Source organism: Solenopsis invicta, chromosome 1 (genome assembly GCF_016802725.1).
Source record: "Solenopsis invicta isolate M01_SB chromosome 1, UNIL_Sinv_3.0, whole genome shotgun sequence".
NCBI lineage: Eukaryota > Metazoa > Arthropoda > Insecta > Hymenoptera > Formicidae > Solenopsis > Solenopsis invicta.
The window spans coordinates 13,063,889-13,080,012 of record NC_052664.1 but is presented as its reverse complement, the minus strand read 5'-3'; the positions used below and the strand labels follow the sequence as shown (position 1 = coordinate 13,080,012).

The window sequence follows — 16,124 nt, the reverse complement described above, 5'->3', positions numbered from 1 at the left end:
AGAACGAAGGGAGTTTTTATTCGACATTGCGTGATTAAGTACCGTCTGTCATAGTCGGTGATGGATGGTCGCTGAGCCACGATAAAGGATTAGCTTGATTTTCGCAGGTACAGGGTTCCGCACTCAACGGTATAGTCATTACTTTACTAATTATCAACAGGCAACGGAGCTCATTGTTTGCGACATTGTATAATTATGTCGTGGTGTATATTTAAAAAAATGATATTCCGTTGATTGAAGATGTGTTGTAATTTAATTAGGCGTTCGTTATTCATTGTTTCTATCTACTCGCACAATTTAGATCACAAAAGGTTTATTAAAATAGTATTTAAAAAATTATTAGTGTTTAAAAAAAAAAAATATTAAATCACTATTTTAAAATACCTAAAGAATATTAATAATGCCAATAACAAATTGTAAAATTGTAACGCCGCGCCGTTATCAAATCATTCTTTGATCATTTCTCTCAATCGTTATAATAAAAAAGTAATAATATAAACAGCATTAATTATAAATTCGTTGCTTTCCATACCGGATTAATTATTTTATCATTTAATTAAATATTAATATTAAATTTTAATAAAAAATTATACGTTTAATTTGCGTATCATTTAATAACATATTATACTGAACTCTCGTTGCAATTTACTATTTAAAAAAAGTTCATAATAATTAAAAAAAAATTAGATAAAAAATGTATGTTTATCTACGTTTACGCACTATTATGATTAACGATATATGTGTTTATCGATCAGACATGTCATCGATTGAAGACAATGTCAGTATCACAATAAGTTATTCATATTAATGATGTACGGTCCCTTGCTATGATGATTAAATGTGCGTGACTATTCATCCATAATCATTGACTGGTAGCATTGTCACTATTGCAATTAGGTTGCTATTGTTGATGAACCGAAACAAGTGACTTCATAACTAGAATAGTAATGATTTAATCTGAAATATATTTTATTACAAAAGAATTATTCTATATACGATTAAATAATATTAAAAATTGTAACAAATATATAACTATAAAAATGGCACTATTTTTAAAAAACTATAATAAATTTAAAAATGTACATAAATTAATTAAAAAAGTAAAAATTTCGTTTACAGAGCTTTCAATTTTTAAAAGTCAATTTTGTTAATAGAAATGTACTTACGCATTGTTTATTATATAATTTTCAATTACGAATATTACAAATAATTTAATAATTAGATTTCATATTAATTTTTATGTACAACTGTTTTTTTTTTAATTAAATATTTAATAAAGTTTCGATTATTCATTTAATTTTTGTTACATTAACTTGCAAAAGATTTTCCAATTTTGTTAATTTTTAATATATATTGTATATATTGTTATATTTTAGTTAAGCAAAATTATGATGAACATATTATGATGAAAGAAAATTATTGAAAGTACCTGTGCAAAAGAACATTTTAATTTTATTTAATCTTCTCTTATACTCATCTACCTTCATATTATTATCATTATCAAAACTCAATGCTTCGTAGCATCAACGTTACAGTTAACAGAAGGTCGCTGCTGTCGGTGAACCGAAACAAGTGACCGAGTAACTAGAACGAGACTCGACCCGACGCTGCCAGTTAAGGGTCGAGGAATCAGCGCGCGCGGTCGGCACGGATGATCCATCCAAGTGGATCGTGGGAGCTCGTCGCGAGATTTAAATCAGGAATCCACGATGGTGGTACTCACCTATGATGGTGTGAACCCTCACGGACAGCTGGGTCCTGAGAATAATCGCGTTCTTCCGGCTGCAAAAGAAAGAATAAACAATACCGATTAGTATGCGCGACGAAATGCTGATTGCTGCGCGGGTTACATATTAATACGTAATTAAAGATATCGAGGCGAAGGAGATGAGAAAAGCCCATTGCCCCACTGAAACGCGCTATTATTCATCCCGTCGCGGATGGATGCTAATTAGTTACGGCCGCGTATTAATTGCGTTTGGTAATTACTTAATTAGGGCTCGGCGCGTCCTCCTTAATCCGCGTGCACAGTGTGCGAACCCTAACAAATATGTTTCTACGGTACGCCGCGTGTTCTCAAATCTATTGCAGGTTCGCAGAATTTGCAATTATAATATAATACAGTCTTTGTTCTGACAATAACACGATAACCTGGTAACGCAGTTACGACGATTTGTTTTTCGAATCGTCTAAGTAAATAATTGATGGCTAGCGTTATCTAGCAATTAAAAATCAACATTAATTACTAATTCTTTGTAACCTGCTAAATAAAAATAATTTATTAGGACATTGTTTCTCAGAAATTAAATATGTGATTATTTCATACTAACGCTTAAGCATTATTAATTATTAAAGTGTATAAAAGAAATTCATTTAAATGGTATAACATTAAATATCATATACTGTTAAATTCGCAGTGCCGATATATATTAATTTGAGTTACTTTTAATCATTTTTATAGATCGCTATTATTCCTACTCAATACGTTGTCAAGGTCACTACAACAATAAAGTTAAACAATTTAACTATAAGAGTATTAAATTTGATTCAAATTAGTTTACTATTTACTAAATGAATACTATGAAATTATAATTAAACCATAAACATAAGTTGATTAGAGATAACTCTTTCAACTACTTATTTTGTAAAAATTAAAATAATAAACATTGATATAAATAGAAGTTAAAAATAATAAAATGCTATTTAAATAAAAAAAATGGTTTAAATTTAATTCTTCGTTATTTAATAGTGTAGTAATTTAAAGAAAATTACAAAACATAAAGTTACAAAGTTTTGTATGGCGCATAGTATTGATTATGCATAAATTCTGCTCTAATTGCGATACAACCAGACAAACTAATTGGCTTTCGAATAGGAAACTTCTGGAGTGGGTTATTCCATGAGCGTCCCAGGAGTTCCCCATGGAATAGTCAAGTAGCGACGAACTCATCATATGACAACTGTAATGGAGTTCCGCGAGCGTACCAATTCGCAGGAGAAAACGCTCATCGATTTTGGTGTAAATGTAGCTTCACAACAACGTGCTCCGATACATAAATTGGGTTAGAGTGGCGCAAGTCGACTTCCCCGTGCATGTCACCTCACCTTGAACGGCGCGAACTTTAAGGCCCTGCGAACCTTCCCACGCCACGTCGCTGAGAAACCGCGACGACCGTATAGACAATGGCTTGCAGAAAAAGAGGAGAGAGGGGGAAAAAAGGAGGCGACGAAGAGTCGTCGGTATAGCGGCGGTGGTGGCGATGGTGCGCGGAGGTAAAAAAAAAAAGTCGGGTATACGCTCGTTAATAATGTTTCCGCTCGTTAAATGAGGGAGTCAGAATGCGATTACGCGCCCTGAATTTCCCACGAATAATAGCGGCCGTAGCAGTATGTTAGGCGACCCCTCTCGAGTGTCAGCAAAGGGCATGAATGTAGAGTGCAATAGGACAAAACGCGCTATATAAGTAATATTAAACGTTTTTAAAGAATTATGAGTAAAATAAACAATTAAATTCTTTAGATTCTAAATAATACAAAAAAGAATGAGAAAAAAGATTTTCTTATGGTGAAATATATTTAATTGTAATTTCGCGCATTTAAGATTAAATATGGTAGATAAAACAGCATAATACGTGTAAGTATAAAATTATTATGAAAATAAGTAAAACGAATAAAAGCGTAGATAAAAGATAAGCGTGTTAAAAAATTAATTCTAGTATACGTATAAGACAGCCAATTTATCTAACGCATTTATTTAGCGTTTATAGAAAACTTTATATGTTACAATTAAAATGATGGAATCTTTTTAATATCTAATTGGAACTTAGTACATTTTAATAGTAAGATATATGTGTATAAAGTAGTGCTGATTTAACATTGTAAAGTGTACGTGAGAAGAGCTAACTTAAAAGAGTTCATGATATTATTCTATTACTAGTTCTTTATGGAATTAAATTACAGAAATGGATAATAGCCGTACCCAAGGATTCATCAGGGCTATAACAGCCCAGTTACATTCTCTAATGATATGTGCAATATACATATATGAACTGTAAAATATTTTATTACTCAATGTTGAAGTCATCTGAAATATTGCTGAGGCAAAATTTTTTTCTCCCTTTCAACTCTGAACATTGCAAAATGCTCGCTCGAGAACATTCTGCTCGATGCACCACGCTGAATGATATATCACCAGGCAGCAAAACAAGCAGCCGCCGCAACGCGACGTTGCTCCAATGGCAACGACCGCGAAGGGTTAACAAACTCCAAAAGCAAAGGTTGCACGAATAAATTAAAAAGTTTCAGGCACGGGGCCAAGTTCAATGCCGTAATATCGGCCGGGTATTCGTGTTCCGTTTCCTCGTAAACACTCAGCTGCCATCTTTTGCTCCTACCGAGTCGCGATAATTCCTTCTGCAGGAGTGCAACAGCAATTTACAACGATTATCCCACGGTAAACATTCAGCGAAATGCTTCGGTGTCGTAAATGCCGTTTTAATCCTTCCCATCTTACGATTCGATTGTCATGTTGCGATGATTAAATGCTTACAATTGAAGAAGTTTCAATTTTGTCATTATCAATGTTAAATCTTTAACAGAAAGATTGCTTTACAACAAATAATCTTCTTCTATAATGAATAAAATTTATAATAGACAATTAATTTAGAATTTATTTTTAAAAAATTTGTAATTTATTTTCTTTTTTCAACAACAAAAATTCAGAAAATATTCCAAAACTCAAAGACTCGAGAATTTCAAATTCTATTTGATTTATTTAATTTTATATATATTTGATTTATTCGTTACAGACGAAGTAGCGTGCTCAAGATCGCCGATGTTTTCGCATACACGAGAGCGCACGATTTAAAGTGCCTTCTCGAAATGGACGTCGTAACTTTCTCGAGGAAACAACGAGCGGTGTCATAGAGCGCGGGAGGTCGTCGAAATCTACCTGAGGAGAGCCGGAGAAACCCTCATGCAAATACGATTTACGTGGCTACCGCTAGTCTGCCAGTAGCAAGTGCACCCTCGGGAGAACGAAAGCGAAGCCGGAGTAACGTTCCCGGCAAATGGAATGCAAAATCCGGGACGGCGCGGCGCGAGCGCCTGTGGGAACTTTGTCGTTCGTGCCATTGGGCGACGAAAGTCTCCGGGGTTGAAAGGATTTCCAATCTCTCTTAATGGCACATTAATCGTGATTCCCCGGATGAAGGAGGGGGAGGGGATGGTGGAGAGCGAAATGGTCGCTGTCTTAAATGCGATAACTCTGCCGGCCGACAGTTTTCAATTGGTGAACGACGCACTGATAGCCGGCGAAGTTGTTTCCAATACCTGTTATCGATACTCCGTCTTTTACCCACGCGCTCTTTAATTCAGAAGTTTGTGCGTCACAAAGTTAGGAAGCGAACGAGGCTCGCCGAGAATTCCTGTATCTCGATTGAGTATGAAATTAAAGATGGTCGTGTTGAAAAGTTTACTTAAATCGGGAAATTGTGAGCGTTAAATATCAATTAATATTCCGACGATTTAATTAATATGTATATTAAACAAAATGCAAATTAGAAGAAATATCATATCTGATACAATTTCTACAAATATATAATTCTATTGAAGATATAAGATTCTAATGAAAATCATGAAGAAATTGATACAGAAATTAATTTTATACTAAAGGGGCTTTCGCCTTTGATGGCTTTAAAAAATCGATTTTTCAACTAATTTTTATACTTATATGTGTAAAGAATATTCTTGTAAAATTATTTTTGAAAATTCGCAATATTAACTGAGCTATAAGCTTAATATAAGTACAAAACTTTTATATAGAAACAATGTGAAATTAGAACTTTAAATGCGATTTTCTTGAAATTATGTTTTTTTTATTTAGTGGAAGTGATAATTAAAAAACTAATTAAGATAGCATCTTGGTCTTTTTTCTTAATAATTCTAACGTTTTTGCGCATAAAATTAAATTTTTATAACAAAAATTTGTTATAAACAAAAAAATATCAGATTTTCTTGACAATAATTAAATCCTTTTTTTAATGCTGTCAAATCATTTTTATGCAATCAATTGCATCTTGATTTTGTTCTAGTTCCAATCATAACAGCACTCATATAATTAATAAAAATCGAAGGAATTTTGCTTTTAGATAATTTGTAGAAGCTGATTTCTGTATTGGAGACGTGTTTTTCTGATGACTTCTACGTTGATCACCATTTGAGGTATTAGAATGCATATTTTTATAAACAAAAAACTTTTTTTTTCTTTCCAAATGTTAGATAATTTCATGCAAAAAGACGCATTTTTCTATACATATAAAAAATTGTAATAAAAAAATTTACAACAATAAGCTAATTTTACAGTCGACAAAAGTGAAAATCCCCTAAGAAAATAAAAATTAATAAACGTACAATGTGTATATTTATAATAACTATCAAAGAAATCCAAAAGTATTTACCACAGTGAATTTTAAGAACAGAAATCTATTGTCACTTCTTATAAAAACGAACATCACAACATATTGATTAGAAAAAGGGGGAGGGGAGGGGGAGGAACGGGCGAACTATCATACTATTCCCAACGCGGAATTCGTCGATTGCGATGAAGATTAATGATAGAGATCCACCTGGATCCGCCTGAGAGAAGAACGATGTGGCCAATATTAACCCGCCGCGACCTCTTCGCTTCGTTACACCTCGAGATGTTCGATCCTGCGGACGAGAGGATTAAGTAACCCCGTCGTCTTCTGATGACTCGTCGGGTGATCTCGATTCCGCTCTCGGCGAGAGCGATTGCGAAACGATACGATGCACGTGCGAAGTTATCTTCGAGTAAAATTTCAAATACACACCAACACACCTCCCTTGCAAAATTATGTAAGATGAAACAACGAAATAAAGTCGCAGTTACATGTTGCCAAGACAGAGACGACTTACCAGCGAGACTTCGAAAACAGAAACGTATCTCTCTAATAGCTGCAAGATATAATCGAGAGTCACTTCGTGAGAAAAGAGTTAAATTTCGCGTAAACTAGCTGGGTCAATTACATAATTGCACTAGGTAATTTAGCGGAGAAAGATTTTTCGTTAATTTTCCGATAATTTATCAAGGCGAATTATAATATAATAACTTTTGGCAAAATGTCAAAATGATGAAAAAGTAAACATTGTAAGAAAAATATGATGGAAATATAAATATTGTGCATTTATTTTATCCATTATTTCATAATGTTTTTTTTTTAATCTTTAACTTTAACGTGTTACGATTATTACAGATATTCATGTGATAACATGACACGTACTCAATTCTAATTATAATGAAAAATGTCAATATATTTTTTATTACATAACTTTGTCTATATAAATATAAATCTAATCTATAAAATCTATGATTGCTACGATTTCAATAAGAATTGATTTTACTGTTTCTCTTCTATTATAGAATTTATTAATTAAAGCACAGCTTAAATTAATAAATCGTATAAGAGAGTATATTATTGCGATAAAGTATTATAATACTTAATATAATACGCCGATACTTTCCTCTTGGTATAAAGCACCAATGTTAACAAGCACCCAAGTAGCTAATATATTCTGGCATATCCTCCGAGGTCATGTACGAAAAGGATGAGCGTAAAGTGTGCGCGTGTTGGTCGATTAACGGTTGTACAAATAAAGCTCGTCGGCGATTGCGTAACGATACTAGAGACGAAGCTTGAGGTCAGGTCTCTCTCCCTCGGTCGAAGTCATAAATCACTTAGGAATTAACCCCTCTAATTGGTCCGCCAGTATTTAAATCGAACGCATACGCGCGACCGCAAACGGCAATACGAATATAAAAACACGCACACATCGCGACACACGATCTACGACTCATCTTACGCGTGTGAATCGAGTTAATGGCAAAAGCAAGTGACCAAGCATTCGCGAATGAACGCGATTTTCGCAGCTTTCTGGGATCGTGGAGCTAATTAGCGCCTGTGGCTATATTTAGGAAAGAGAGAAAGAGAGAATTGCCACGATTAATTGAAACAACGTCTAAATTAAGGCAATGCATTCCCCAACATGACGGAAATCGTGAATAACTCAACATTTATGACGGAAAACATTGTGCAAAAATTAAATTGCACAAAAATAGAAACGCTTTTCAAAAGAGTAAAATTGCATTAAGTAAAAACTGTTTTCTAAATAACGATAAACAGTCACTAAATTTATTCATTAAAGAAAAGCATATATAAATGCAAACTAAAGTATTCCAAAATCTTATAGAACGTATTTTCAACTATTGTACAATCTCTTGATAACTAAATTGCTCCTTTGCTGAATTTAGAAATTATAGTTAGTGTCAATAGTATATTATTTAAGTGCGCACACTATGCCATTAAATGTTTAACAAAGTTAAATATCTTGGATAAACAAAGTTAAACATTAACAATTAAACTAATTCTAATTTCTATAAATGTAAAGTTTAATTAAAAATAGATAAAGAAATAATTTATACATTTTTAAAATATAGTTAAAACCTTTTAATTTTTACTCTGACAACTTCAACATTTAAATGTTCATTTATCTTTTTTTAGATTTTATATATAAATGGAAAGCTATTATCCAACTATCAGTTTACACATAAATAAAAAATAAATTTTATAAATATAAGAAAGAAAGAAGAAAGAAACATTAAATTAAAGTTATTAGAAATGTTTTGTTACATGTTTTACACTTTTTGACAATACAATCAATATTGATTGGCAATGCCTCAATGATGATTTATTTGATTTTAAGTGGATACTTATTTATGGCTAATAATAGAATCCATAAAGAGGGGGATTTATAACGATTTTTAAATTGTGAATATGTTAAAATCGATTTTAGATTATTTAAAAAAATATTTTTTTTTTAATCCACAAAAAAAACACTTAAGTTGTAATATTAAAAAATGTTATATTATTTTAATAATAAAAGTAGAAATAATTTTATATTTTATTTTAACAATAGATTTAATTTTTTTAAAATAATGTCTATTTAAAACTAACTCAAATAACTCAATAAAGTGATTTATTAGCTGCAATCTAAAAATTTAATTCTAAGATCTAAAGATCTTCAATACTCAATATTATGTAAATTTAAATTTTTTCAACTTGAAGTTTTAAAAATAGTAATATATTTTAAATACAGTAAGAAAAATAAGCTAGAAATTTGTTGTACTGTAATATCATACATAGAATAAGCCAGAAACTTATGTAAAGTGCGTTGTATCATAGTTTAATAGTAGTATAATATTAAATAACATTCTTTATATCTGAGAAGACTTAAGAGCGAAGGTACTGTGCAATACCGAGCTCTTGGAGTTTGATCAGGGTGATCGATGATCGATCGATTCGCGTGACGGAACGTTTTCAGGACGTTGCGCCGCGCGAGTACGGGCAAGTTGGAGTACTCGAACGGATTCAATGAACTCGAAGGAAACGAGGCACGCTCTTCCTTTCCTGCCCTCACCTTCTAGAACGGCCGAGTCACGGCTCGTGATCGTGCTTCGGACACAAACGATCAACGAAACGCGCGGGAGTGAAAGTCAAGGGGCCGACAATCGCCGCGGAATGTCATCGAATTGTGAACGAGATTCATGAGTGCGTTTCAAGGGAATCAACGCGCCACGTCGTACTACCAACAACTTCGATTACGACTTCGTCCGGCTTTTGCGCTTACCGCATGACTCTCCTTTGAGAGAAGAACACTTACGATCAAGAGAGATATTCTAACGATCAAATAGAGAAAGGAGACTTAGAAGGACATGATAATAGAGAAAATAAAGTGTGTCACATGAATATTTTGTAGAAAGTTTCTATCTTGAGATTAGGTAACAGGAAATTTTCAATAATCATAGTTGTGCACTTCAGTCAAGCACTTTAAACTATTTACATAATACAAAAAGAATCGCCATTAGTTATTACCTGAGTTTTATTTTTATTTTAGAAGTAGATATTTAAATGAGAAAGGAACATACAAATTTAACTAATTTATGCAAAATAAAATCGTGTATCTGCTGACTGGTTAATGGTGAAATCAAAATCAGAAATGCAATCATGCGATGAGCCGTTAGAAGCATAAATGTCATACAATGAATTATTAATATCGTATTCGTAGTTTAGTGTCCAAGGTGCAAGAAATACAGAGCAAGAGGAATCAACTGGTAATAATAGTTGTATCAAAGTCTGTGATATCTCAAAGAATTTCCGAGTAAGAAGGATGTGAACTATTCAATTATGTAATCAAATCAAAATCGTATAATTTAGAACCTTAATAATTGAAAAATATACTAAAATAAAATTGTCTTGTAACTTTTTGCTTATAAGATATCATTTATATATAAATAATCGATATCTTGTAAAATAGCACAGTTAAATTTTATCAGCTTTCTGCAGATAATAAATAAATGCTCAGAAAGAGAAAAAAATAAAAATAAAGCATATTATAAATTTTACCTCATAAAATTGACAATACAAGTCACACAAAGTTTGCACGCAAATATTGATATGATTTACAACCGCTGAATGTATTGCGACATCGAAAACGTCACTGTATCAAATATACGACCCATCGCAATATTTTTAAATAATTTACATGTGAAACTTGACGAAATTATAAATACGTAAAAAGAGAATGAATGTCACGAATACCAAAGTTTTAAACCTCATACCAATTAAATTATACATCAAAAATAGAATTAAATATATCTCAGTATAAAAAAAAAACAGCTATTACTCGTTACTCTCGAGATAAACACGAAAATATGAAGTATAAATCTCTTTGAGAAAGCATTGTACTTTTCAAATCGGATAGCATAATGTATGAATCCGTGAGAATACAATTAAATTTTTAATAAACCACATGCTTATATTAAAGATTTAAAGATAACCAAAAAGTCTTTAATTATATTTTAAAAAATTTTATCAAGTCTATGTAATAAATTAATTGTAATAAAATTTTTAAATAACAGTAGAATATATAAAACAGTCTCTGATAAGTTGAACAAATTACAAATGTAATTCGATGGTTATTTTGGATTTGAATCAATAAAATATAGTATATTAAAAGAAAGAAGATTTAATAACTATCTATATTATCGCAAGCCAAGCTCTGTTAATTTTAAAAAGATTTAGAATAGATTCTGAAACAATCCACTTAAAATTCACTTGTTCAACTATACTACTAAAGTTTTAATTTTCTGCGTGAATATGTATAGATATGCAAACTATATGAATTTATTAGACGTTTCTTCACAATAGAATTCTTACGATAAAGTTTTCATAAATTATGCGAAGGCTAGCTATCGAATTGCATTAACCAAAGATGCATCGAGTAAAGCCATAACTAAATTCATCTTAAATCATCATGATCGATCTTGCCGAGACATTCTGACGCAATGCGAGGTAGTTCTCGCGCGCTCGTACGTCCCAATTATTCAAATGCATTCCCGAACGCGTTGCACCTGTTGCATCCCAGATGCAGATGCACATTTGAGGCGTCGAATAGTCTCAAGCATACTCTTTGCATAACCAGCACCGACGTCTGAAGAAAAATTTCTCCCTTTAGTTATTACTTTAAAGCAATTGCCTTTTCAAATGTCTTTTTCAAACATTGAAGAGACGAGAAGTAATAGCGCCAAACATATTAAAATTTTTGATCATGTGACTTTAAATCAAAAATTAAATTCTCAATTATTTACAATAATAGCATTCGTAATTTAAAAAAAAATGCATATTTGCTTTTTTGAAAACAAATAATACATCTGTAAAAGAAAAAGAAAAATACATTTTTCTTTCAAATTTTCTAAGTACTTCAATATATGTTATTTTATATTTCTTAACTTTAGCGAATTCATGCCTGTGCCATTTTTAAATAGCTCCCCATTCTACTTCAATAAATAGTATACTGCCAATATACCATCACATAAATTATTCTTATTAAAAAAATGACAAATTTATATTAATTCTTGATCACGTTTAGATGAAAAATACAAATAAATAAACATAAAAGAAAATAACATATATATAGATATATTAACGCTTGTAATATGTTCACTATTTACTGTTTATCTCTCTTGTCAGATTGTATGTACAAAAACAACAGATAAAATGTAGATAAAATAAATCAGATAAAATATTTCCTGCTAAATAAATGATAAAAAATATTGCTCCTCTGAAATTTATGTTTCTGTTAGTATTTAAGATTTATACATTTAAAGTGTAAGATCTAATGCTTCTAGTGTGTAATTGAAGTAACTTATGTCATAACTATTATTAATTTTATGATAATATTATTACGTTGTCATTATTTATTTTACAATATGAATTATTTTAGATAAAGGTGAATACTTCGAGTAAATATAATAAAAAAATAAATGTTTACAAATAAAGAATTACTTATTTAATCGCTACAAAATAAATGACAATAATCGATCGATATTTACCAATCTGGCGGCATCGCGTTGTCGCAATATCATATCACTAAAATAATCTGGAATCAACAATGTACTTAGGCCGATTTCACTTTCGATCTCGCGAACGCGTTAAGAAATCACCAGTTCGTGTCGAAGATGGCTCGAGAGGCGCTTTCGATGGAGTCGGGGTCTAAGCAATGACTGGGCTGGTACCAGGATGGCTTCTTGCTGCCTGGTTGCCGCGCTCACCACAATAGAAACTGGTGGGAGATCAAAACGCTGAGTGGTCGGCTGTGCTAGTGCACATTCGTTTATACACGCACACATATGCTTTATGTGTAACATTCGTTTTTCAACAATGCACACGCCTCGCTTGTCATAGATGGCATAAATGTATTTGTGTAAGTAGACGTTTTCACAGGATTTACCTTCACAGGATTTACCTCACAGTACTGTTCATAATCCACTTCATCAAAATTTCATTTATAACGGGAATACTTTAATGACTGCGTGGCTAAGTCTTTTACTACTAATCCACTTTTCGACGGAATAGTAGCCCATTAATGGAAATTAATTTTTTTTTTAAATTTCTTGATGGTGATTTAAAAAAAAATTAATTAATTATTAACATATTTTTAGAGAAATTTTTTATCGTTCTAATTATTTTCTTTTTTTAATCCTTATAATTAGCATAATTTTTTAATTTCAATTTAATTTTATTCCAATTTAATTTTATTTTGATAAAATGCATATTACGATGTATCAGAATTGGAAATAAATAGTAGATTTCATTTTTAATTATAATTATAATTTTATTTCTACTTTACTGTTAGAAATTATGTTATCTCGAAATGTTAGCGTTATCAGTTTAAAAACATTTAACTTTTAAAACAATATACTTGAATTTAAAAAACTATTGTATTTTGGAAGAAAAGAATAAAAGATCCCAAAGGTACGATGACGTGTTTCCCATGTAGACACATAGGGACCGACCGGAGTCGGAGCGATTACAGAGAGAATCGCATGAGCAAACGATTTTTTTTGCATTCTGATTGTGCCGTGTGTGCACAATTACAGGCGGGAAGTGTACTGAGAGAGTATCGTTTTACTGTGTACGAGAATTTCCCGATGAAGAAAGAGAAAGACAAAGAAGATACAATGTGTAGCTTCCATTTCCACAGAATCTTCTTTGTAGCTCTGGTAACATAAAAATTCTAATACAATATTTTTAAAAACTCAAATAAAAATCCGCCCCCCATCAGATATGATTATATCTATTTAAATTAAGCGATTTGAATTAAGTACTGTTTAAGTCCTGAATGTTAAGTGTGAATTTCTCACATTTATTTTATCGCTACAAAAATCTCTCTCTCTCTCTTTCTCTCTCTCTTTCTCTCTCTCTTTCTTTCTCTTTAAAATCAGAAATAAAGAATGAAGTCTTGTTATTTATTTCCATATAAAATTTATTTGTAAAATTTATTGAGTTTCTAATAGCTAATCATAAATTCAAAGACAACTTTACCTATCACATTCATCAAAGAATGTGTGTATAAAAAACATATTTTACAATTTAAGATAACTTTGTATAATTTTGTCGAATAATCATAATTATATGTATACAATTTTTGCCTAAAAATAAAAATCGAATTCATTTAATGTAACATTTTTGCAGTTTGAAAACTTATGTATTACACATAACATTGAACAAATTTGATTTTTATTTTTAAACAAAAATCGTAATTATAATTATTTAATGAAATAGACTTATGATAGGATGTTCAAACCACCCATAAACTTCTTTTAAACTAAAAAGAACATAATACAAAATTTTTGTTATTGCAGTTTACACTTACATTAAAAAGAAAAGAAATTTCTGTTTCACATCTTTTTTGAAATATCTCCATTAACTTTTTATATTTATGTTTGACCTCTAATTTAAGTTTATTTTTTTAATATCACATTTACTATTAGGATTATTTTAAGATTGATGGATGCATTTCCAGAAAAAAATGTTCGAGACAAAAGTTTCTTTTTCTTTTTGTGTGCGTAATTCGAATCTGCAAACAGTACATGTTGCTTTTAAAAAATTAAACATCCGGTCTGAATAGTCAATCAGCAATCAAAGCAGGAAGTTAAAAATATCATCCAACAAGCATACTAATTTATTCAATATTTTTAGAATTTTTGATAAAAATCTCTTTCTTTTATATTTTAAAAGAGATGTATAGGTGGTCTGGGACATCTTGTATATAATAGTATATTGTATAGTAGTCATTTAAAGAAAATAATGTGATTGTTTTAATAATTATGGTATTAAAGATTTTATTTCTTGATCTGAAAATATTGTGTTTCCTGTCCTAAACAAAAATATTCGTTTCTTCTGTAAACGTTTCTTCTGTAAACATAGATATATGTGCAGCGTGCTTACACATTTCGATAATTACAATTTCAATACCCTTCAGGGCACGTGAAGAACGAGCAATCCTTCAATCCACTTAGACACCTGCCTAGAGATTTTACTTTTTTATTCAAGGTTACCGCCAACCGACCATGAAAGACGGCGACTGCGACGATTCAAATTCGTGCAAGCATGATGTCGATGTGAATTTATGACCGCAATCATTTATTGCAAAATTTCTATTGGATTTAATTCCATGCAATTTTCAGAAGATATAATATATAATTCATAATATTCGCACAAAATAATTTTAATACTATTGTCTTATCGATATAAACTAATGAAGTGTATTGTATCATACAACAAATTATGCAATCATTAACAACAAATATAATAATGAATATAATTATTTTAATGACGTAGACAATCTCCGAAACACTTTTAAGCTAAAATATCATCCCGGTTCAGCGGTGCTGCATTTTCCCCGACGAAGCTGTATTATTTTCGCGAGTGTGATTAACGCGGTCTGCCCGTCCCTAGAACTCCTTCTCGACTAGATGATACCATCCTCCATTCTTACCCCGCTTCGTGCGGCCGCGAAAAGAATTCGTATCTCTACGGCGCGCGGCGGACGGGTGTACGTCGACGGATAAAGCAACTCGTTAATCTCCGGTTGTTAGCCAAGGTGGAGAGATACATATCTCGGGGTTTCTGTTGCAGACGGATGATTCGCCGAGTCTGCCGCTATCGCGGTAACCACCTCGGTTACTCGTGAGAGCGAGGAAGCGAGCAGCAGACTCGCGCGGCAAGCGGGGAAAGACTACGTGCACTACAAAGTACGCGGGGTTGGAGAATATTATTCTAGAGCGCATCCTGACTCACTAATTATCTCAACAATTTCGCGCGTACTCCTCGGCACACACCTTTCACCGTAGAAAATGTAACAATTCTGCATTATCATTGACGGAACGATGCAAACTAAATATATGATTCATTTCTGCGAAGATATTTTCTTTAGAGCACTGTTCTCTGGGATGCACCCCAAGGGAGAGAGGGAACGACCCCGTGAATGATCACAGCGCTTAGGTGGAAAAGCCTCGCGGCCTCGCAGATCGCTCATTCATTCGAAACTCTTAACGATTACAAATGGCCGTGGTCGTTGCTTCGTTATAGCACTATCTCCGATTTCTGTAACTCATGTACGAACGGACGGGACAGGGCACACACGAATTTCGGATCGTTTTGTTTTTGTCTGCCCGTTAGCAGCGGCTGTCTTCTTTACGACTG

General features: G+C 32.1%; 1 protein-coding gene across 4 annotated transcripts in view; it reads right to left on the bottom strand.

Moving 5' to 3' along the window:
• Positions 1-16,124, bottom strand: part of LOC105193387 (FH1/FH2 domain-containing protein 3) — a 157,761-nt gene that overhangs the window by 50,553 nt on the left and 91,084 nt on the right. For 3 of the 4 annotated variants that reach the window (XM_026134910.2, XM_026134911.2, XM_039450494.1), the window contains one exon: positions 1,724-1,782. In XM_026134910.2, the coding sequence (XP_025990695.1) occupies positions 1,724-1,782 (59 nt within the window). Of the gene's footprint in view, positions 1-1,723; positions 1,783-12,469; positions 12,644-16,124 lie in introns of those variants that run through there. The other variant, XM_011157812.3, reaches the window with a different exon arrangement.